Below are 25,287 nucleotides of genomic sequence, written 5' to 3'. Positions count from 1 at the left end.
CTGGCTGCAGGGCAGGCCAGCACCTCCAAGGCATACAGGGCAAGCTCTGGCCATTTGGACAATTTGGAGACCCAGAAGTTGAATGTGGTAGAACCATCAGTCAGTACGTGTAGGCATGTGCACAGGTACTGTTTCACCATGTTGTTCAAATGCTGCCTCCTGCTAACACGCTCCATATCAGCAGTTGGAGCCGGTTGTTGCGGAGAGGTGACAAAGCTTTTCCACATGTCGGCCATGCTAACCCTGCCTTCTGAGGTGCTGGCGCTGACACAGCTGCGTTGGCGACCTCTTACTCCTCCCCTGCCTTCGCCTTGTGCTTCCACTTGTCCCCCGGTGTCAGTCAGGAATGCTCTCAGGAGCGCGTCTACCAGCGTGCGCTTGTACTCGCGCATCTTCCTATCACGCGCCAGTGAGGGAATTAAGGACGGCACATTGTCTTTGTAATGGGACTCCAGCAGGATGGCCACCCAGTAGTCAGCACACGTTAAAATGTGGGCAACTCTGCAGTCGTTGCACAGGCACTGCAGCATGTAGTCGCTCATGTGTGCCAGGCTGCCAAGAGGTAAGGATAAGCTGTCCCCTGTGGGAGGCGTATCGTCTGCATCCTCCGTATCCCCCCAGCCACGCACCTGTGATGGGCACGAGCTGCATTGGGTGCCACCCTGCTGTGAACATGCTTCATCCTCCTCCTCCTCATCCTCCTCCTCCTCGTCCTCTAGTAGTGGGCTCTGGCTGGCCAAATTTGTACCTGGCCCCTGCTGTTGCAAAAAACCTCCCTCTGAGGCACTTCTAAAAAACTGGCCTGAAAGAAATGACACCTCTTCCTCCTCCTCCTCTGCCTGGCCCACACCCTCTTCCATCATCGCCCTAAGTGTTTTCTCAAGGAGACATAGAAGTGGTATTGTAACGTTGATAACGGCGTCATCACCACTTGCCATGTTGGTGGAGAACTCAAAACAGCACAACAGGGCACACAGGTCTCGCATGGAGGCCCAGTCATTGGTGGTTTAGTGGTGCTGTTCTGTAGTGCGACTCACCCATGCGTGCTGCAGCTGAAACTCCACTATGGACTGCTGCTGCTCGCACAGTCTCTCCAGCATGTGCAAGGTGGAGTTCCACCTGGTGGGCACGTCGCATATGAGGCGGTGAGCGGGAAGGCCGAAGTTACGCTGTAGTGCAGACAGGCGAGCGGCGGCAGGATGAGAACGCCGGAAGCGCGCACAGACGGCCCGCACTTTATGCAGCAGCTCAGACATCTCGGGGTAGTTGTGAATGAATTTCTGCACCACCCAATTCAGCACATGTGCCAGGCAAGGGATGTGCGTCTAGCCGGCTAGTCCCAGAGCTGCAACGAGATTTCGCCCATTAGCGCACACCACCAGGCCAGGCTTAAGGCTCACTGGCAGCAACCACTCGTCGGTCTGTTGTTCTATACCCCGACAAAATTCCTGCACGGTGAATGGGGCCTGTACCCAAAACACATCAGTTTCAGAACGACCTGCTGACATTTACCCCTGGCTATGCTGAAGTTGGTGGTGAAGGTCTGTCGCTGACCGGATGAGGAGGTGGTAGAAGAGGAGGAGGAAGCCGAGTAGGAGGAGGAGGCGGCAACAGGAGGCAAAGAATAATGCCCTGCGATCCTTGACGGCTGAAGGACGTGCGCCAAACAGCTCTCCGCCTGGGGCCCAGCCGCCACTACATTTACCCAGTGTGCAGTTAGGGAGATATATAGCGTCCCTGGCCGTGCTTACTGGTCCACGTATCTGTGGTTAGGTGGACCTTGCCACAGATGGCATTGCGCAGTGCACACTTGATTTTATCCGATACTTGGTTGTGCAGGGAAGGCACGGCTCTCCTGGAGAAGTAGTGGCAGCTGGGAACGACATACTGTGGGACAGCAAGCGACATGAGCTGTTTGAAGCTGTCCGTCTCCACCAGCCTGAATGCCAGCATTTCAAAGGCCAGTAGTTTAGAAATGACAACCACTTGCTATAAACAAAGTCTGGTCAAAATCTTTGTATTATCTTTTCAGGTATTCATCCTAACAATTTTATATTATTTCCATCCACTCTGTCCTAATGTCTCACATATTTGCTACCAAACATGGCGGAGGTAATGGCAGGCCATATATTTCTTTGATGTATATCGCAAGATAGAGGTTTCATGTGTGACCTCGGCTAGAGTTCTGGTCTATGTCCTGACTGCATACAGTGTCAGAACAAAGTGCACATAGGCGAGTACTATTATCTGATGCTGTGCAATGTTAGGTCACAGGGCAGTGCAGGCTGGATGAAGAGCAGGGAGCGGTTAGTCCTGGATTTGGAAAGTGGCAGTGCTGTCCGGAGCAAACAGGGTTAGTGAGGTTAGCAAAGTTTATTTTATTTTAATGTCTGATCTGTGGTCTGATGTGGGTCAGATGGAGGCTGGGGGTGAAATGGGGTTCTGATCTGAGGCTGATGGAGGGTAGGGTGGGTCTGATGAGGGATTGATCTCAGGCTAATGGAGGTTGCAGGGTCTAATTGAGGCTGATGAGGGTCTAATCTGAGGCTGATGAGGGTCTAATCTGAGGCTTATGGGGGTCTGATGGAGGTTGTGGGTCTGATATGAGGATGATGGGGGTCTGATCTGAGGCTGATGGAGGATGGGGTGGGTCTGATGAGAGTTTGATCTGAGGCTGATAGAGATTGCACAGTCTGATCTGAGGCTGATAGAGGATTGATTGCGCGTCTGATCTGAGGCTGATTAAGCTTGGGGTCTGATTTTTGTGGTCTTATCTGAGGTCTGATAAAGAAACTGGGTCTGATGAGGATTAGGGGTCTAATCTGATGTAATGAAATTTTTTTTTTGTTTGTTATTTTCTTCCTCTAAATCCTAGGTATGTCTTATAGTCCAGTGCATCTTATAGTCTGAAAAATACAGTAATTCCCTTCCCTATGTTAAAACACTTTGTTGCTGCCTCTAAGTATTAAAATGTAGACATGCTGTTAATGTGCAGGGCAGGAAAGAATTAATATATGGTAATTTTTAAGTGTACAAATATGATCATGATATTTTATTCAAATTCTCCTACTTTTTTGTCAATTCAGTTTAAAAAAAAATGTCTAGCTGTGCCAAGCAATTTAATTACCTTTTGATTACCTTTTGCTTCAATCTTGGCAAAAAGAGTCAGTATACACAATGAAATTTCTACATCGTGATAACGCTGATGCCGGTGGATTGACTCCTCATTTGCCACGGTCAGCGCTGAGGGCGGCATATGGAAGGTTTGTGCTCCCTCTTCTAACCCATCGGGTGCGGTGGCGGGGACCCGACAGCTACGGAGGCCTATGAGGCCCAGCCTGGGTCTCATAGGCAAACTATCAGAGTATTACACTATGTAATACACTGATAGTCAATGCAGTACAATGCAGATGTATTGTATTGCTGTGAAACAGGGATCAGACCCTGTAATGTTGAAGTCCCAGAGTGGGACAAAAATACAATATAAAACTTTTCCCATAAAAAGAGACATAAAATTGTAATAAATAGAAAAAAAACAGGCATACTATGTATCGCCACGTCCATAACAACCTGCTCTACAAAAATTTCACATGATCCACCCCATATGGTCAACATTGTAAAAAAAAATGTGTACTACCAAGTGATCAAAAAGTCAAATGTGCCCCAAAATAGTACCAATCAAACCGTCATCTCATCCCGAAAAACATGAGACCCTAACTTAGACAATCACCCCCAAAAAAATTATAATATGGCTTTCAGAAAAAATACACAAAAACATGATTTTTTTTTCAAAAATGTTTTATTATGTAAAACTGAAACAAAATAAAAATAAAAGTAGACATATTTGATATTGTCGCCTACATAACAACATGGTCTATAATAATATCATGTAGCCTCCATAACAACATGCTCTATAAAAATGCTTTATTATGTAAAACTGAAACAAAATAAAAATAAAAGTAGACATATTTGATATTGTCGCCTCCATAACAACATGCTCTATAAAAATAGCACATGATCTAACTTGTCAGATGAACACCGTAAAAAAAAAATATAAGAACTGTGTCATTTTTTTATTACCTTGCCTCACAAAAAGCGTAATATAAAGCAATCAAAAGTCATATGTACTACAAAATAGTACTAGATAATAATCTTCTAGAGGTGCATCAGGGGGTCTTTAAATGTCATATGGCATAAAATTATCCTAGTGAAATCTGCCTTTTCCTTCTGTGCCCTGCCGGGTGCCCATACAACAGTTTACAACCACATGTGGGATGTTTCTGTAAACTGCAGAATCGGGGTAATAAATATTGAGTTTTATTTGGCTGTTAACCCTTGATGTGTTACAGGAAAAAATGAATAAAAATGGAGAATCTGCCCAAAAAGTGAAGTTTAAAAAATATCATCTCCTTTTTCCTTTAATTCTTGTGGAACACCTAAAGGGTTAACAAAGTTTGTAAAAATCAGTTTTGAATAACTTGAGGGGTGTAGTTTATACAATGGAGTCCTTTATTGGTGGTTTCCACGATGTAAGCCTCACAAAGTGACTTCATAACTGAAGTGGTTCTTAAAAAATTGGGTTTCGAAAATTTTCCTAAAAATATAAAAATTTGCTTCTAAACTTCTAAGCCTTAGAAGATCTTAAAAAATACAATTACATTTACATTACATTTAGTTGACATGTGGGAATTTTTGGGGGGAAAATTGCAAATTTTTCTAAATTTTCAGTAAATTTGGGATTTTTTTTATAACTAAAGGTGAATTATATAGACTAAAATGTTTCACTAAAAAACTGTCTCAAAATGGTTTGCATAAGTAAAAGGATTTCTAGTTATTACTACATAAAGTGACACATCAAATTTCCAAAAAACGGCCTGGTCCTTAAGGTGGAAAATGGCAAAGTCCTCAAGTCGTGTTGAGCAAACCCGAACTGCGAAGCTACTGAACTTTGTGAGTTTGGGTACCCGGATCCAGAACCTGAACTTTGCCACAAAAGGTTAGCCAATCAACAAGCTTTTAAGCTGTGGGCACCCAGAAATGGCATGGCTGTGATTGGCCGGTGCATCATGTGACCCAGCCTTTATACAAGCTGGATCACGTGTAGCACTGCCCATCAGCTCTGAGTAATGCAGGGACAGGAAGCAGGCAGCTGAAGTGAGCGAGAGTGTTAGGAATTTCATCTGGCTATTTATTCTGTGGGTGACCTATAGTGATATTTTTGTGGGTGCAATACACCATCTTTGTACCCCTGACACAGAAATATAATAGTTAATCTGTCTGTTAATTCGGTGGGTGACATACACATTTTTGGTTTGAGGTACATTTGGGCGTGACAGGGAAATTAATAGAGTTAATCTGTCTGTTAGTTCGGTAAGTGACATATACACATTTTTGGTGTGAAGTACACCTGCACTGCATACGTGACAGGGGATTTATTATAGTTAATCTGTCTGTTAGTTCAGTCGGTGACCTCAAAGAATGAGGAGAGCATCAAATAAGGGATGTGACCCTGGTCATGGTGCTGTTGGTGTTGGTGAAGCTCCTGTTGCAGGGAGAGGACGTGGTCGATCTGTGCCAGCTACACGCCCAAATAAAACACCTTCCTCAGGTGCACGTAGGGCCTTCAGTGTCATTTTGTAGGCCCGAATACCGGTGTACAAATGGTGAGGCCAGAACAAGTAGAGGCGGTAGTAGATTTGATGGCTGACATGCCTCCAGTTCCTTCACATTGTCTCCCACCCTGTCCCCTGCTAAAAGCGCAGAGTTGGCACCTGCAGCCCATGGGCATCTGTCTTTCACCTCACCTCCTTGCAAATCAGCCAAGCAGTCTGAGCCCCAAGTCATGCAGCAGTCTCTTCTGCTTTTCGATGGGGGATTCCACATGGAATCAAGGTCATGTGAGGGACGTGTGCAGTTCAGAGGAAGAGGTGGTGGTCACACAGCGCCAGCCACACAGCAAAAGAGGGAGCAGGGTGCAAAAGCAGAGTGGCCGTCTCCTAGACAATATGCCTGCTACTGCTCACCGCACCCAGGGACTGAGCACACCAAAGCCAGTTCCAAGGAGTTCCCTGGTGTGGCAGTTCTTCAGACAATGTGCTAACGACAAGACGCGAGTGGTTTGCACGCTGTGCAATCAGAGCCTGAAGCGAGGCATAAATGTTCTAGACCTGAGCACCACCTCCATGACCAGGCATCTAAATGCAAAGCATGAGTACATACCTGAAAAACCACAAAAGATCTCAGGCTCCTCCTGCTCCCTCTTCTGCTGCAGTCTCAGCCTTTTCCTCACTCTCTGGAGTGACAGTGGCCCCTGCCACCCCACAAACAGAGGATGTGGCAGCAACACCACCACCTCCACCATCGCCAAGCATCTCCACACTGTCCCATAGAAGTGTTCAGCTGTCCATCCCCCAAACACTGGAGTGAAAGAGGAAGTACCCCCCTACCCACGATCACTGTCCCTGAATGCCAACATTTCAAAATTCCTGGCCTTGGAAATGCTGTCATTCCGTCTGGTGGAGATGGAAACTTTTAAAAACCTTATGAAGGTGGCGATCCCACAGTACGTGGTTCCTAGCCGCCACTACTTTTCCAGGCGAGCCATTCCTGCCCTGCAACCAAGTTGTGGACAAAATCAGATGTGCACTGTGCAACACCATCTGTGGCAAGGTCCACATAACCACCGATACAAGGACCAGTAAGCACGGGCAGGGATGTTATATCTCCATAACTGCACACTGGGTAAATGCAGTGGTGGCTGGGCCTGACTGCGGATAGGATTGCAGGACGTTTCTCTTTGCCTCCTGCTCCGCTTCTTCCTCTACCGCCTCCTTATCCGGTCAGCATAACACCTGCATCACCAACTTCAGCACAGCCAGGGGGAAATAATAGCATGTTGTTTAAAACTCATCTGTTTGAGGGGAAAAACTCACACCGCACAGGAGCTGTGGACGGGCATGGAACAACAGACCGATGAGTAGTTGGTGCCGCTGAGCCTCAAGCCCGGCCTAGTGTTGTGCGATAACGGTTGAAATCTCATAGCAGAGGTCCTGAAAAATTACTCCGATAGGTCAGAGCTGCTGCAGAAGGTGCGGACCATCTGTGCGTCCTTTCGGCATTCTCACCCTGCTGCTGCTCACCTGTATGCACTGCAGCGTAACTTCGGCCTTCCTGCTCACCGTCTCATATGCGACGTACCCACAAGGTGGAACTCCACCTTGCACATGCTGCAGAGACTGTGCGAACAGCAGCAGGCAATGGTGGAGTTTCAGCTGCAGCACACACAGGAGAATCGCTCTGCAGAATAGCACCACTTCACCACCAATGACTGGGCCTCCATGTGGGACGTGTGTGCCATGTTGCGCTGTTTCGAGTACTTCACCAACATGGCCAGTGCCGATGATACCGTCCTCAGCGTTACTATCCCACTTTTATGTCTCCTTCAAAAAAACACTTTGGGTGATGATGGAAGAGGATGTGGAAAAGGAGGAAGAGGGGGAGGAAGAGGGATCATTTCCATGGTTATCCGGCCAGTCATTGACAAGTGGCTCGGAAGGTGGGTTCCTGCACCAACAAAGGCCAGGTACACAGCTGTCAGGGCACAGTTCTGGAGGATGAGAAGGAGGATGAGGAACTGTGTTTACAGCAGGGTGGCACCCAAAGCAGCTCCTGGGCATCAATGAAGTTTGGCTGGGGGGATACAGAGGACACAGACGATACACCTCCTACAGAGGACAGCTTGTCGTTGCCTCTGGGCAGCCTGGCACACATGAGTGACTACATGCTGTGGTGCATGTGAAAGAAGACCGAGGGCTGGTCCCACTGGTACAGAGGGTACACGATGCCACACAGACACAGACAACGGTTCTTTCCCAGCAGTTGAGTTTACTAAGAATATATAAAACATATTGGTACACAGAGAATAAACCAACAATAAATGTAACACTGTCTTACAATAAACCAGTAAATGTGATGTTTTCCCCCAAGTCTATTAAGCAGCCTAGATGCACTTGTATGTTCCCGGACGAGTTCCTCATTGGGGTGCACCATAAGTATTGTGCAATGCTATTTGTAATCCAGAGGGAAATGAAGTCTGTCTCTTGTAACTTTATTCTTACTCCAGCTCACAGCATATAACACCCTATGATCAGCCAGTGAGATAGGAAGGTGTCAGCGTACGAGTCCCTTAGGGCTATGCATTAGCTTGCAGCCTATACATCGCAATGTAACTGTACTTGGAGCGTTATTGCATGTCCAAATGCCACTTCAACAGTGTGATGCAATGTGACGCGGCAAAGCCACACTTACAGTTCCTTGAGCAGGTTCTTGGTGCTTTTTCTTATTTCCTGGTCCACTCCAGAACTGGATCCTACAGACACACCACTTCTGGGGTCATCACTGAAAACCTCCCTGTCATGCTACCGCAGGTCCATTCCCTTCCATATTCAGCAGAAAAAATCCCTTGTGATTTCCAGTGGCACCAAGCACAGCCTCCATCTGCTTACTTCATGCTTCAAGAGGAACCTCCTGCCCTTACACAGGGGGAGTGTGATGCAATAAGTCATGTTTGCTATCACACTTGTAAGGGTCCAAAACAGCCCATAAATTAGCTATTTTCCAACTTTGCAACCTAAATAGGTTATTAATATTCCTCTGATAGGCAGTTCCAATGTAGACTTTTATCCTCTTATCCTTTGCTGCCATTTACTGACCAAAGTGAGATGTTGCAGTAATTATACAACTTACAACATAGCAGAGTAATACATTTAAGTCCCTTGCCCTACATCCTTACACCGACTCAGAGGGAGGTTTTTTGCAACAGCAGAGGCCAGGTACAAATGTGGCCAGCCAGGGCCCACTACTGGAGGACGAGGAGGACGAGGATGAGCAGGAGGTGGATGAGGATGAAGCATGTTCACAGCGGGGTGGCACCCAACGCAGCACGGGCCCATCACTTTTGCGTGGCTGGGGGGAAGCGCAGGACGGTGACGATACGCCTCCCACAGAGGACAATTTGTCCTTACCTCTGGGCAGCCTGGCACACATGAGCGACTACATGCTGCAGTGCCTGCGCAACGACAGCAGAGTTGCCCACATTCTAACCAGTGCTGTTTACTGGGTGGCCACCCTGCTGAATCCCTGCTACAAGTACAATGTGCCGTCCTTAATTCCGTCGCTGGAGCGTAATCGTTATTGTAGACAAGCTGCTGATGGCGTTTCCACCTGACACCGGAGGCTCAGTGGAAGCACAAGGCAGAGGAGGAGGAGGAGGAGGAGGAGGAAGAAGTCGCCAATGCAGCTGGCGCAGCGCAAACACCTCAGAAGGGAGGGTTAGCATGGCTAATATGTGGAAAAGCTTTGTCAGCACGCCACAACAACCATGCCCTCTATGCCTTGGAGGTGCTGGCCTGCCCTGCGGCCAGTGTATTGTCCGAACGTATGTTTAGCAAGGCAGGGGGGTGATCAGAGACAAGCGCAGCCGCCTGTCCACAACCAATGTGGACAAGCTCACGTTCATTAAAATGAACCAAGCATGGATCCCACAGGACTTGTCCATACCTTGTGCTGAGTAGACAAGTATACTTGGCCGCACCTAGCAATTGTTATACTCCAGTGCACTTTCTCTTTGTGTTCTCATTTCCATTTCCCAATGTTTTGGGGCTTTCCCAAATTTATTTATTTTATTTTATTTTTTAAACAACAAAAACATTGTTGGCTACCTCCACCACCGCTGCTTCCACCTACACCGCCAGGTCCACCACCTCCTCAACATTCTACTCTACTTTGACCTCCGCTTCCTACTTCAAGATTATTATTTTTTATTGTTTTTCTATTTTATGTTACTATAAGTCATTTCCCTATCCGCATTTGTTTGCAGGGCAATTGTCCTACTCTTACCCCCATTTAGCTTTTTTTTTTCTACAGCCCTCTAGCCCTTAGGCCCCATGCACACGGCCGTTGTTCACAGCCGTGTGCGGGCCGTGGAACCGCGGCCTGGATCCCTTCTGAGAGCAGGAGCGCACGGCGTCACTGGTTGCTATGACGCCGTGCGCTCCCTGCTGCAGGCACAGTACAGTAATACACTGGTACGATCTATACCAGTGTATTACTGTACTGTGCCGGCAGCAGGGGGCGCACGGCGTCATAGCAACCAGTGACGCCGTGCGCTCCTGCTCTCAGGAGGGATCCAGGCCGCGGTTCCACGGCCCGCACACGGCTGTGAACAACGGCCGTGTGCATGGGGCCTTACTATGACTATTTTACAGCCATTTTAGTGCACCAAAGTTCGGGTCCCCTTTGACTTGAACTTTGAACTGAAGTTCGGCCGAACCCAGCGAACTGGAAATCCACAGGTCCGCTCATCCCTCTCCTTTTTAAAAAAAATAAATCTTTATTACAATTTTTCCAATTCTTACATAGTTTTTCAATAATCATCTTATTCTTACATGATTATATTGATTAAATTCATAATCCTTAAGATGTTAAGGTTAAAGCAAAAAGTAATCAATAAATGGAAAAGTTCTAAAGATGAAGTACTAATACATTGAAAGGCCATGATTTAGCCTACATTGATACAGTACCTGTGATGTTTGGCAATCCCCTCACAGTTAGGCTACATTTACACGTCCGTATTTGTTTTGCGGTCCGCAAATTACGTATCCGCAAAAAAACTGATGACATCCGTATGGCATCCGTTTGTTTTTTTGCGGATCCATTGTAACAATGCTTATTCTTGTCCGCAAAACGGACAAGAATATGATGTTAAAAACTTTTTGCGGGGCTATGGAACAGACATACGGATGCGGATAGCACACCCTGTGCTGTCCGCATTGTTTGCGGACCCATTAAAATGAATTGGTCTGCATCCTATACACAAAAAAATGGAAAGGACATGGAAACAAAATACATTTGTGTGAATGTAGCCTTAACAGCAAGAAAAGTACTGCATGAATCACTATTCTTGTAGCCACAGTGAAGGACACCATGGCAGAGCATACACATTGCATCTTTCAGGCACCTTCGAGATTCATCATACAAAGAGTTGGAAATGCCATGTTTTGGCTTCTGTAGATATGAACAGAGTCAGAGTAGTTTACACGGCAAAGAAGTCCCCAATTGTGTCTATTCCGTCAACTGCCATTTAATCACATTTATCAACCATCCCTTGCCACACATTATTGTATTGTCCAAGCCTAATTAGTAAATGGGCTGTTAATAGGGGAGTTAATGGTAAGATCCCTGGCGGTCTAGTGTTGTGAAGGGTTTAGCTGTTTGTAATACAACTTTACTACTTGTACTAAAGAGTGTAGAATATCTTCTTCTTGCTCCTCTATCTGTGGATGAAGACTGCACAGACAGATAAATACTGCATCAATAGCTATTAGTCAATCACAGAACAGCTCCAGCAATCACAGTGTCTAAAGAGGGATGATGTTAAGGGCTCATGCACATGAGTGTTGTTGTTTTGCAGACTGCAAATTGAGGATCTGCAAAACACGGAAACTTTATAATGTTTGCCTGACAATTTGTGTGTTAATAAATGTGTCTACTCTTATCTTTGGTTAAGGATTCCAATTTGAGATGAGCTAATTTAAAAAAAAATTCAATTCGGCCGGTTCGCTGAATCTTCCGAAAAAATTTGGTTTGATCCGAATTTATTTGTGGCGAATCACATTAAAAAAGGGTATTTCCTAGCTGCAGAGAGTCTTTATAGTGGTGTAGAACACTTTGCTTTGCAGTAACACGCATAGGGAGTCTGTTGTGGTAGTGAAACAATACTAAGAGTCAGTATAACAGTATAACATGTAGATGATAGGCGTCACTCTTAGAATCACTGCACACCACTTATTTGGGCAGTTACGGGGGTAAAAACTGACCAAATAACTCAAGTGTGAACTCAGCCTTACAGGTCAATGTTAGCTACAGGTATAAAGAACAGTGCAGAGGCCCAAGATCCTACTATAGCATAAAAGAGCGCACTCCTTTTACACCGATATACTGATTCCACATAGATTTCTACAGAACCTGTTCTATTATCTCTTAACTCTTATACAAGTAGAGCCCCCCCGACAGAGTGGAGAGGGTGTCAGAAGTAAATTTGTGTTGACGTAAATTATTATTTTGCTCTTCCTCTGATCCGTCAGAACAATAACCCCAAAAAATTGGATCCTGTCTGTGGAGCATCCGCCTTCAATGGGTCAGCATTTGGTCAGTAATCCATCAGTATTGCTAAAGCCAAAAAAAACTGGAGTGGATACAAAACAGAGATGACACGTGAATGGAATATTTGCATGTCTTCTGTGTTTTGTACCCACTCCTGCTTTTTGCTACCAAATCAAAAGCCAATTTTGATGCAAAATAGGGACCATGCCATGCAGGACTTACAGCTATTACATAGACAGGATCCATTGTGCGTCTTATTTTTCCTTCCTTCTGACAGATCAGAAGAAGAATCAAATAAATTATGATGTCAGCCAGGCCAAAAGGCAAAATAGTGGCCCAGTCATGAAGTGGGTAGGGTGGGAACAGCATCAGAAATCCACAGAGTGGCCCTATCACATAGTGGTGAGGTGGAAGCAGCATAGGAGACCACAGAGTGGCCCAATGACAGAATCTGTTGGTGGCTGCAGCAGCATCAGGAGGAGGCCAGAGAGTGACACAATGACAGTGTGGAGGTGGCAGCAGCATCAGGAGGCCACAGCGAGGCATAATAAAAGAATGTTAAGGTGGCGGCAGCAGCATCAGAAGGAGGCCACAGGGTGGCACAATGACAGTGTGGAGGTGGCAGCAACAGCATCAGTAGGCCACAGAGTGGCACAATGAAAGAGTGTGGAGGTGGTGGCAACAGCAGCATCAGGAGGAGGCCACAGGGTGGCACAATGATATTGTGGAGGTGTCAGCAGCAGCATCAGTAGGCCACAGAGTGGCACAATGACAGCGAGTAGAGGTGGCGGCAACAGCAGCATCAGGAGGAGGCCACAGGGTGGCACAATGACAGTGTGGAGGTGTCAGCAGCAGCATCAGTAGGCCACAGAGTGGCACAATGACAAAGTGTGGAGGTGGTGACAACAGCAGCATCAGGAGGAGGCCACAGGGTCGCACAATGACATTGTGGAGGTGTCAGCAGCAGCATCAGTAGGCCACAGAGTGTCACAATGACAGTGTGGAGGTGGCAGCAGCAGCATCAGTAAGCCACAGTGTGGCACAATGACAGAGGGTGGCAACAGAAGCATCAGGAGGAGTCCACAGGGTGGCACAATGACAGTGTTGAGGTGGCAGCAGCATCAGGAGGAGGCCACAGAGTGGCACAATAACAGTGTGGAGGTGGGAGCAGCATCAGGAGGCCACAGAGTGGCACAGTGACAGAGTACGGAGTACGGACTTGTCAGCAGCAGCATTAGGAGGAGGCCACAGGGTGGCACAATGACAGTGTGGAGGTGGCAGCAGCAGCATCAGTAAGCCACAGTGTGGCACAATGACAGAGGGTGGCAACAGAAGCATCAGGAGGAGTCCACAGGGTGGCACAATGACAGTGTTGAGGTGGCAGCAGCATCAGGAGGAGGCCACAGAGTGGCACAATGACAGCGAGTAGAGGTGGCGGCAACAGCAGCATCAGGAGGAGGCCACAGGGTGGCACAATGACAGTGTGGAGGTGTCAGCAGCAGCATCAGTAGGCCACAGAGTGGCACAATGACAAAGTGTGGAGGTGGTGACAACAGCAGCATCAGGAGGAGGCCACAGGGTCGCACAATGACATTGTGGAGGTGTCAGCAGCAGCATCAGTAGGCCACAGAGTGTCACAATGACAGTGTGGAGGTGGCAGCAGCAGCATCAGTAAGCCACAGTGTGGCACAATGACAGAGGGTGGCAACAGAAGCATCAGGAGGAGACCACAGGGTGGCACAATGACAGTGTTGAGGTGGCAGCAGCATCAGGAGGAGGCCACAGAGTGGCACAATAACAGTGTGGAGGTGGGAGCAGCATCAGGAGGCCACAGAGTGGCACAGTGACAGAGTACGGAGTACAGACTTGTCAGCAGCAGCATTAGGAGGAGGCCACAGGGTGGCACAATGACAGTGTGGAGGTGGCAGCAGCAGCATCAGTAAGCCACAGTGTGGCACAATGACAGAGGGTGGCAACAGAAGCATCAGGAGGAGTCCACAGGGTGGCACAATGACAGTGTTGAGGTGGCAGCAGCATCAGGAGGAGGCCACAGAGTGGCACAATAACAGTGTGGAGGTGGGAGCAGCATCAGGAGGCCACAGAGTGGCACAGTGACAGAGTACGGAGTTGTCAGCAGCAGCAGCAGCAGCATTAGGAGTAGGCCATAGGGTGCCACAATGACAGTGTGGAGGTGGCAGCAGCAGCATCATGAGGCAATAGAGTTTCACAATGATAGAGTGTGGAGGTGGCGGCAACAGAAGAATCAGGAGGAGGCCACAGGGTGGCACAATGACAGTGTGGAGGTGGCAGCAGCTGCATCAGGATGTCACAGAGTGGCACAATGACAGAGTGTAGAGGTGGCGGCAGCAGCAGCATCAGGAGGAGGCCACAGAGTGGCACAATGACAGAGTGTGGAGGTGGTGGCAGCAGCATCAGGAGGAGGCCACAGGGTGGCACAATGACAGTGTGGAGGTGGCAGCAGCAGCATCAGGAGCTCACAGAGTGGTATAATGACAGAGTGTGGAGGTGGCAGCAGCATCAGGAGGCCACATGGTGGCACAGTGACAGAGTGTGGAGTTAGCGGCAGCAGCATTAGGAGGAGGCCACAGGGTGGCATAGTGACAGTGTGGAAGTGGCAGGAGCAGCATCATGAGGCCACAGAGTGGCACAATGACAGAGTGTGGAGGTGGTGGCAGCAGTAGCATCAGGAGGAGGCCACAGGGTGGCAAAATGACAGTGTGGAGGTGGCAGCAGTAGCATCAGGAGACCTGAGTAGTGAGGTTGCAGCAGCATCAGGAGACCACAGAGTGACCCGTTAACAGAGTGGGCAGGTGAGTGGCAATATCAGTACCAGCTGAAGATGGTGGGTGAAAGAAAGAGCACTATCAGATGTGTGGCATGAGACTGGTGGCAGCATCAGTATAGTAGCTGAGGCAGGTAGCCAGAAGAAACTGTTCCCTTTTGTCAAGGTGTTAGTGTGGCACCATGAATGATCCAGTCTGATGCATCAGGCATTGGTGGGTGGAAATCCTGGCTGATCCATGCCTGATTCACCTTTACAAAGGTCGGTCTCTCCACATTTTGGGTGGACAGGTGAGTTATTCTTGGAGTAACTACGGCCCCCGTCACACTAAACACCCGCTGTGATGCCACACTACTGGCCAGGCAGGACAGCTTTTCCAGGGCAAACTCTGACAGTTGCCACAAATCCAGTTTGGCTGCCCAGTAGTCTAGTGAATCTTCAATGTGGGGTGGCAGGGTGCTCTTCAAGTATGCCACCACCTGCTGGTTCAGGTTCTGCTTCAGGTCTAGATGCTGCTGCTGGTGAGTAATTTCTTCACTAGGCGGGTGAAGAAAGCTGCTCATCAGTGACTCTAGACTCAGGCTACTGCTGATGGATCTGGTACTGCTCCTGTCACCCCCCCCCCCCCCAGCAGCCATGGCAGTGAAACGTGAGTACAGAGGTCAGTTCAGTTTCAGCAGGTGTAAAAAAGGACTGGTAGTAAGGGTCCAAGGTGGAGAGCCAGAATTCATCCCTCTGCCAAATGCTGACAATTCGGCTTTCACTACGCTAGCAAGTAAGCATGCATCGGGACATTTGTGCAAGTGACTTGGAGGGACTCCCTGCCTCCATCTCCACTGCATACTGCCACAGTGTGTCTGGGTCCTCTGCCTCATCTTCCTAAACTTCCTGTAGCTCCTTTGGCTGCTCTTGCTCCTACTCTCCTGTCACCTGTGTAGAAAAACCACCCATTTCACTACACTGTGCTTGTGCTTCAATGTCCTCCTCCTCCAGTTCAGCCCCCACAGAGCTCATGTGGCCATGAGATGTAGGCGCCATGCCTCCAGTCTCCTGACCAGCCAGATTTGCCATCATCTGTTCCAGGACATGAAGCAGTGGAATAACGTTGTTTATCCTGTAGTCCTGGCGACTGACAAATAAAGTCGCCTCCTCAAAGGGCTTGAGCAAACGTCAGGTGTCACGCATGAGCTGCCACTGGCTAACATCAAAGTTACACAGGGGAGTACCTCTGTCCTCCTGTATCATCAAAAAATGATTTATTGCCTTTCGCTGTTTATGTAATCGGTCCAACATATGGAGAGTGGAATTCCAACGGGTGGAAAAGTCGCATATCAGCCTATGTTGGTGGATGCCATTCTGTCGCTGCAGCTCAAGGAGGGTGTGCTATGCATTGTACGAGTGGCTGAAGTGCCTGAAATGTTTCCTGGCCATTTTTAGGATGCCTTGCAGATGGGTGGAAGACTTCAGGAACCGCTTTACAACCAGATTGAACACGTGTGCCATGCAGGGCGCATGGCTTAGCCCTCCTTGACGCAGCGCTGACACCATGTTCTTCTCGTAGTCGGTCACTATGGTTTAGATTTTGAGTTGTCGGGGAGAAAGTCAGGATTCGATTTCTTGATGAAGGACACAGAGCAGTTCATCCCCTGTGTGACTTCTTTCGCCCAGGCAAACAAGGTGCTGAACAGCGTGACACCGCCGTGCCCTGCACATGTGGTATGCTGGAGTGGCACTATGAATTGTCCCTGCAGTGGAGTACACGGTGGAGGATGAGGAGGCAGAGGCAGACATTGTTGCAGCACCAATGGCATGAGAACGTGGAGGCAGATGCGGCGTCAACTGGTTAAGTTGCTGGTGTGGTTGTGCAGAAACCACATTCACCCAGTGGGCCATAAAGAACATGCATTGTCCCTGACCGTAGTTACAGCTCCACACGTGGGCACTGCCGTGCACTTTGGCAGACACCGACTGTCACGGCGGACAGTATCTCAGATATACAGACAACCAAATAAACAAGTGTCTAGGCGAGATGAAGGGGAATGGTTACCTCCTAGTACATCCCTGACTTCTCTCCCTATGCTGCTAAGCCCACATTCAGACCTTGATGCCTAGACTGCAAACACCCTAGAATCCCTGAGATGGTGAAAGGGGAGAAGGGGCAGAAGACACACAAACAGCCTAGACCGCAAATAACAAAACAAAACCCAAACTTATCTGAGCTGGAACAGACAATCCTTCCATCCTTGAATCCAAGGCCAGAGTGAATTCTATAACCTGCGCAGCCCTCTGGGAGTGAAGGCAATTTAAGCCAATGACCCCACCCAGAGCACCTGAAGGAAGGCGGATCCAGCATGATTCCAAAACAAAACAAATGGTTAGATATGTGCTGCCAATCTGACAGACCTCCGTACACCGTCCCGAGCAGGGCATGACACTGACAGGCTCAAGGACTGGCCCACCTTCTGTTCTACATTCCTGTGCTGGGCTGGTACTGCCTTTTTGGCAAAGAAATGACGGCTTGGGACTCTCCAACTCGACTTGGCACAATCCATTAGTTCTCTGAACGGTGCAGAGTCCACCACTTGGAATGGGAGGGACTGCAGCACCAGCAACTTGGCAAGGAGCACATTCAGCTTCTGTAACGTTGGATAAGTGCACGCATACTGTTTGTCTCTTGACAATCGCTTTGGTGTTCAATTGCTGATGGAATGACTGATGAGGAGTAGAAGGAGGAGCAGGAGCATCCAGACCAGCAGATGATGGGAAGGACAGACAGCTCCCTTTGGCTAAGGTGGTGGATCCTTGAATGCTTGAAATCTTGTGCGTGCCACTGGGTGATGCTGCGGTTGCTGTGGCAGGCTGGGCCACCACATCGGAGCCACGGTTCTCCCAGGCCACTTTATGGTGACACTGCATATATTGACGCAGGGCTGTGATGCTAACATTGGCAGCTTGGCCACGCTTCACCTTCTGCCCACAGATTCTACAAATGGCAATGTTCACCTCTTCCGGCGGATTAATAATAAACTTCTTTCTGGGCAGGTAGGCTCCTGCGAAGTGGGTGGTCTACCCAGGGCACGTTTGGCTCCCAACCTCCCATTGCTGCCACCCTGCTGACTCCCGGCCACGCTAGTGACTTGCTGGCTCCACCTCTGCCACATGGGCAAGCTGCCACCCTCTTCTCCCAATCATGATGAAGCCCCTAATTCACCCGGCTCCCAAGTGCGATCAGCTACATCATCATCTTCGAGTACTGTCTGCACGTCACTGATGTCCTCCTCAACAGTATCTGGGTCAGGAGCTTGCTGCTCGCAACACCAGCTCCCACGCCACTTTCATCATCACTACTTGCCCGCCTACTAGAGGAAGCGGCAGATGTCTCCTCCACATCTTGGCTGGTAAGTAGCTGCTGATTGTCCTCTAGTAGTTCATCCTCTCTGTATAGTGTAGCTGAGCATATAATACTTCTCTGGCTGAGGGAACAGAAAAGGACAGAGTCAGGTTGAGGACAGGTGGGGGTACAGGGCCTGCTCCTGGGCCATGCTAACTAAGGGTTGTGTCTGATGAACCCACACCAACTATTGGCTGGGGGTGTCTGATGTCACTTGGGACGAAGTGGATGATCGAGTCAACCATTCAAGAACCGCTGGGTGGCTGGTCAAGACACGACCACTAGATAACACCAGGACCTCAGGCCTCTCGCTGCAACTCTTGCTGCCACACCTCCTTACTCTGCTGCGACCTGTGCCTGCGCCATAAACATTTAGGCCTCTGCTACTCCCCTGTGCAGGTCCTGGCACATCTCTGTCTGACATACTGTTAGATCAAATAAATAAATAAAAAGAAAATTAAAACACCCAAAAAAAGTCTGTAATTTTCTCACTTTACCACACAACGGCTAATAAGCCCTTTTTTCCCACTAATACATGCCAAAGAAGGCTTTGGAACATATAGCTGCACCGCAGAACGGCAAATAAGCCCTTAATTTTTTCCACTTATACACGCCACAAATGGCTTTAGAACTGCACCGCTGAACGGCAAATAAATAATATTTTTTTTTCCCCAGTAATACACGCCAAAAAGGGCTTTAGAACATATAACTGCACAGCTGAACGGCAAATAATATACATTTTTTTGCCACTATACACACCAAAAAGGGCTTTAGAACATATAACTGCACCGCTGAATGGCAAATAATATATTTGTTTTGCCACTAATACATGCCACAAAAGGGCTGTAATTTTCTCACTTCGCCACACAATGGCTAATAATCCCTTTTTTTCCCACTAATACAAGTCAAAAAATGCTTTAGAACATATAACTGCACCGTACGAGGGCAAATAGGACGTAGAAATATTTCCTTGTAATAAACCCTGTTAATGGCTGTATCAAACAGCACCCCAATAACAAGAACAGTTTGCTCGAATTACAGAGCTGTATAAAGGCAATTTGGGTGCCCAGTCAGTGCAGCAAGGCGTGATACGATTGTTCCTATTACCCAGGCTGTAAACTCCCCTTCCCCTACTGAACCACTGAACCCTGTTCTGCTTCAATACTGAGGAATGATTCTTCCCTATCCTTTTCCTGAACTTCTATACAGCAAAATTAGAGTTTTAAAGTCTTTTCTACCACTGTCCCTAGCTCTTTCTGACGTCTCTCCCTGCACTAAGTACACTGGAACATGGCTGAATCCAAGATGGCTGAGGCTATTTATAGGGCTGTGACACCACAGGGCTGGCTGGCTGCTGATTGGCTGCATGCATGGCATTGTGGATGATCCCACGTTCCCAGAGTTCCTTGCTCCATGTCCTAACATGTGCAGCAGCCATTTTAGGAAAAAAATGTGATTTGTTCCCACGAAGCGTGAGGGGATTCGGTGCGAATCAAAATTTTCGACTTCGTCAACTTCGATTTGCTCATCTCTAATTCAAATTTTTTATGAAAAAAAAAATAATCCACCCAATATCATGACATAATAACTAAACCCTTGACAGCCTGCAATTCCAATATAAGTCCTGTCACTTTTCTACAATAAAATGTAAAATTTGTTACCATATGTACTAAGCACTCACTTTGGGGGTCATTTATCAAACAGAAATACGCCTAAATTAGGTAAGGTAAGGTGTTTTGCACCACAATCTGCGACTTATCCCTGCTCACACCAGGTCTACACCTATTTTAGGCATAAAAAGTGGTCTAAGGCCTCATGCACACGACCGTGCCATTTTTTGCGGTCCGCAAACCACGGATCTGCAAAAAATGGAAGCCCCCCGTTTGCCTTCTGCAATTTGCGGAATGGGCGGCCCATTGTAGAAATGCCTATTCTTCTCTGCAAAATGGACCAGAATAGGACATTCTATATATTTTTTGCGGGGCCACGGAAAGGTGCAACGGATGCGGACACCACACTGAGTGCTGTCCGCATCTTTTGCTGCCCCATTGAAGTGAATGTGTCCGCATCCGAGCCGCCAAAACTGCGACTCAGATGCGGACCTGAAAAACGGTTGTGTGCATCAGGCCTAAATGTAAGACAGCTAGAAGTGGCAGAGGATCAGCCGAAGCTAATTAGAGGCCTGCACATCTTTATTACTTCGGCAGATCTACCGCCCGGAATAGGACTTTTTAAGACCGGCGTCTAAAACGCTGGTCTTAATAAATGTGCCCCTTTGTCTTTATTCTATAAATAGCAAATAACCGATTCATTTTACTAAAGTATACATTCATTTATACTCTGCTGATTTGGTGTTCATCCCTATTCTCTAAAAAAGAAAAAGTCCTGCTATTTTGAACTTTAACCATGGTATCTGAGGTAGCTTTTCCTGGGAGCAATGAGCTGCTGGAACCTGAATGGTTCCCCAAGCAGCGATCGGGATAGCCATTCATTTATTGTGGTAGCCTCTGTCGCTCTGACGAATCAAAGGCTACTAAATTGATAGTTCCTATAATGCTCTGCCACTGGTAGGGTTCCATAAGAAAGTATTGAATGTCCCATAGACTGCAATGGTAATTTATTGCAGTCTATGGAACAAGGGATCTAATGACCGAATGTTCAAATCCCATAAGGGGACACGATAAGTAAAAGTTAAGTAAAAAAAAAAGTGTTTAAATAAACAAAAAATATAAAAAGTTCTAATCAACTCCCCATGCAAACAAACTTTTCCCATATTAAAAATAAATAAGAAATAAAATCTAAAGTTTATTTGAACTGCCAAATCCCAAAATGCTGTATATAAATGTATGTATCCCATACAGTGAAAGCAATAACAAAACAAAAAAATCTAAATGGCTTCATCTCCCTAAAAAATTGAATAGAAAATTATCAAAAAGTCATACATGCTTCTAAATGGTAACAATGCCAACTACAGATAACCCCGCAAAACATGAGCCCGTTTAGACCTCCATAGACTTAACTATATAAAAAACTTATGCCGGCTATATTATGGAGATGCAAAGAAAACAATTTTTTCTGAATTTTTTATTTTTTTTCAGTATTAAAACAGTAGTACTTACTTCAGTGGTAAAACAAAATAAATGTGTTATCACAATAATTAGACCCACCTAGATAATGAAGGGAACAGGTCAGCTTTACTGCATAGCAAATACCATAAAAACAACACCCATAAAACTGTAGCGGAATTGCCCCATTTTGAATTCTTTTTCCAGCTTTCCACTACATTGTATGCAATATTAAATGATGCCATTAGAAAGTACAACTCATTCTGCAAAAAAACAAGATTGGCCTAATGACTATGGAACAGGCAACCTAAAGATCAATGAGGCAGATTATTTTGTGCAGGTTATCATTAGTTGCCTGTGTTGCTGATATTAATAGTACAGAAGAGAGCACACAAAATAAATTGATGGTTAATTGTTGATATATTTGCAGGAAAATGCACGTATCTCCATTTTGGATTCTGGAAGCTTGAGAATTCAGAAAGTGCAAAGAGAAGATGTTGGTCAATACCGTTGTATAGCTAAGAACAGCCTTGGAACTGCAATTTCCAAACCTGCTCTGCTAGAAGTAGAAGGTAACAGTTACTTTACCACTTATCAATAATATACAACTACATAGAAAAAATGTAATATAGAAATAATCTAACAATTTAACTGACCCTGTGTCTTTATATGCTCCGGGCTCCTTTACTTCCTGTAATTATTAAATGGCGTTAATCCAATGCTAGGTTGCACATAGCCCTCTCTATTGAATTTTATGGGAGTTATGGAGCTGAGCCAATGATCCTCTTAGACTTTGACCAATAAAACCAAAGGCATATGTCTCCCCTTCTCTGTTGAATAGGTTTGCCATCCATCCACAGAGGAATCCCTTTTTACCTGAGAGGTGGGGGCCCAAATATAACAAGTTTAGGCATTTCCCATTTAAACTAATGTAAAAAGTGACAATCAGACATGATATTGCACATGATAATCTCTTTCTAACTTAGAATCAGCTCTGTACCTCACATGGATCCAGAGATCTGCCCATTCTTTGCTCTGCTTTGGCATCGCAAGGGGAGTGTCTTTTTCTACTGCAGCTCAGGGGGCGTGTCCATATGCTCTACAGCTCAGGAGGCAGTTGAAGGATGAAACTGAGCATGTGCGGCCTTCTCAGTGAGCAGGACAAGGAAATAAGAGAAAGAACAAACAGCAGGTGGTGCTATACAAACACATCTTATTGAATAACTCAGTGGCTATGCAAAATGTTTAATTGCAAGCAATTACAAAATAATTCTGATATGCTGGTTGTAAAACTGCTAAAAGTTTTTTGTGGGACAATTCCATTTAAATAGTAACTATCATTAGCCTAAATAAAATGCTAGATCTTTTCCTAACCATACTAAGTGATGGCTTATTGCTAGTATTTGGCAACACTATCTGATCAAATGGGTACTGATCATTTAAAGGGGTTGTCCCACAAAAAATATTCTCCAGTTTTCAAACCAGCACCTTGATCTGAATATTTTTGTAATAGTCTTATTTCTTAGTCCGGCTCACTGAGAAGGCCGCACATACTCAGTTTCATCCTTCAACTGCCTCCTAAGCTAAGCTAAGAACACTCCCTTGAGCTGCCATCAAGATATAACTAACAGAGCATTTGGAAAAATGAATGGGGAGATCTCTGGATCCACGTGAGGTACAGGGCTGGTTCAGTCTTTGTTAAAAAAATGACTGCCATGTGCTATATGATGTCTGATCTTCCTTTTTTTACATTTATACTAAGATAGCGCCTTTAAAGTCTACAACCTCCAGGACACGGTTTCAGATGAGAAGTGCATCTGTCACTTCTTATTCTCAGCTCTGAGCAGAGAATGGCTGTCATTGGTGCCGTGCAGAGATAAAGCTGAAGACCTCTCACTGTAGTTCTTTCATTCCATGGTTTGGCTGCAATGGGTTTTTACCTTCTTACAATTCTGTCAGATACTTCTTAGCTATAGATTGTTCATTGTCCTCTTTAGTAACAGTATATGCTGACAAAGTGCCAGTTTGCAGTCTGTTTCTGAGGGGTATTTGACATTATACAGTTAATCTCAATGAAAGCGACATGTCCAGTGTTACCCTTACCACAAGCATAATATCTCAGGCTTGTATGGAGAATATGGTAAATGTACAAATGATGCATGCTAGATATAAAGTACTAAGAGATAATACAAAAGGTCTTTCAAATGACTTGAAGTCTTCTACAGATCACCATTCTATTTACAGTTGGCATTATGTTCTGAACTTTGCTGCAGCCATGTTAGGAGAGCAGGAGAGGCCTGAGAAGAGATTACACAGGCCGCAGACTGCCAAGGCTAATAAAGTTCCTGAATGATCTCCGTCTATTGTTTAGGTGTCTTCAAGCAGTAATGCAAATGTCTTACTTATTCCTGTCACCGTTTTCTAGTTTCTTGGTGATTTATCCATTGCAAAATGATGTCCTTTTTTTAATACCACCTTTCTCATGCTAGGCAATAAGACTACTCAAATGGTAATTTAGATTAAGTTTGGTTTGGGTAATTCCACTGAAATAAGACAAAGCATGAGGGTAAATGGGTGCAAATGGTCTTAAATGAAATATCCTTCTATTTTGTGTCTACAACTTCAGTGCATGACCTAGGTGTTTCCAGGGTTATGGGTCTGATCCTGCAGACAAGTCTAGGCCCTTGTGCCTACTGTTGCATGCAGATCATGGCATGTTCTATTACAGACTTTTACTAAGGTATTGTCTCTGTAATACTGTGATGCACGGAAGATAGGTGATAAAGGTAAGAAGCAAATGAGGAGCACACTGCGCAAGTACAGCTATCTCTCCATTCACCTCTATGGCTGTTCTGGAAATTGCCGAGCAGGGACTCCAACACGAATCAATGGAGGGTTACTGCACTTGACAGTGCACCCTCATTCACTTTGGACTTTGGGCCCCCTTTCTAAAGATAGTTGCAGATCCCAGAGGTGGGACCCCAACTATCTGGCATTAGTAGCATTTTCTAGCAATATGCCACCAGTGTGTGACAGGAACAAACCCCTTTAAGTCCTGGACAACCCCTTTTATCCCATAACACAAAATGCTGTACATTTATGGAGTTTGGAGTGTGGGAGGAAACTGGAATACCCATGCAAATAACCAATGCACGATTTTTCCGCACGAGTGCAAAACATTTTAATGCGTTTTTCACGAGCTTGAGAAAAATCGGCATGTTTGGTACCCAAACCCGAACTTCACGGAAGTTCGAGTTTGGGTTAGGTGTTGTGTAGATTGTATTATTTACCCTTATAACATGGTTATAAGGGAAAATAATAGCATTCTTAATATAGAATGCTTAGTAAAATAGGGCTGGAGAGGATAAAAAAATATTAAAATAATTTAACTCACCTTAATCCACTTGTTCGCGTAGCCCGGCTTCTCTACTTTATTCTTTCTTCAGGACCTTGGAAAAGGAGCTTTGATTACATCATTGCGCTCATCACATGGTCCATTACATGGTCCATCACCATGGTGATGGATCATGTGACGGACCATGTGATGAGCGCAGTGACATCACCACAGGTCATTTTCCTCCTGCACAGCAAAGAAGAAGAAAGAAGAGAAGCCGGGCTGCGTGAACAAGTGGATGAGGTGAGTTACATTTTTTATTTTTTATTTTTAACCCCTCCAGCCCTATTTTACTAAGCATTCTGTATTAAGAATGCTATTATTTTCCCTTATAACCATGTCATAAGGGAAAATAATAATGATCGGGTCCCCATCCCAATAATCTCATAGCAAACATGCGTGAAAATCGCACCGCATCCGCACTTGCTTGCGTATGCTTGCGATTTTCACGCAGCCCCATTCACATCTATGG

The 25,287-nt window shown here is 46.2% G+C and overlaps 1 protein-coding gene across 2 annotated transcripts in view; it reads left to right on the top strand.

Annotated features, from left to right (window-relative positions):
• Positions 1 to 25,287, top strand: part of LOC122920487 (muscle, skeletal receptor tyrosine protein kinase-like) — a 229,185-nt gene that overhangs the window by 87,017 nt on the left and 116,881 nt on the right. For both annotated transcript variants that reach the window (XM_044270028.1, XM_044270019.1), the window contains exon 5: positions 21,852 to 21,993. In XM_044270028.1, coding sequence (XP_044125963.1) covers positions 21,852 to 21,993 — 142 coding nt within the window. The remainder of the gene's footprint in view (positions 1 to 21,851; positions 21,994 to 25,287) is intronic.

The sequence above is a fragment of the Bufo gargarizans genome, chromosome 1, assembly GCF_014858855.1.
Source record: "Bufo gargarizans isolate SCDJY-AF-19 chromosome 1, ASM1485885v1, whole genome shotgun sequence".
NCBI classification, from domain to species: domain Eukaryota; kingdom Metazoa; phylum Chordata; class Amphibia; order Anura; family Bufonidae; genus Bufo; species Bufo gargarizans.
Note: the sequence above shows the minus strand (reverse complement) of the source record. Positions and strands in the feature narration are given on the sequence as shown.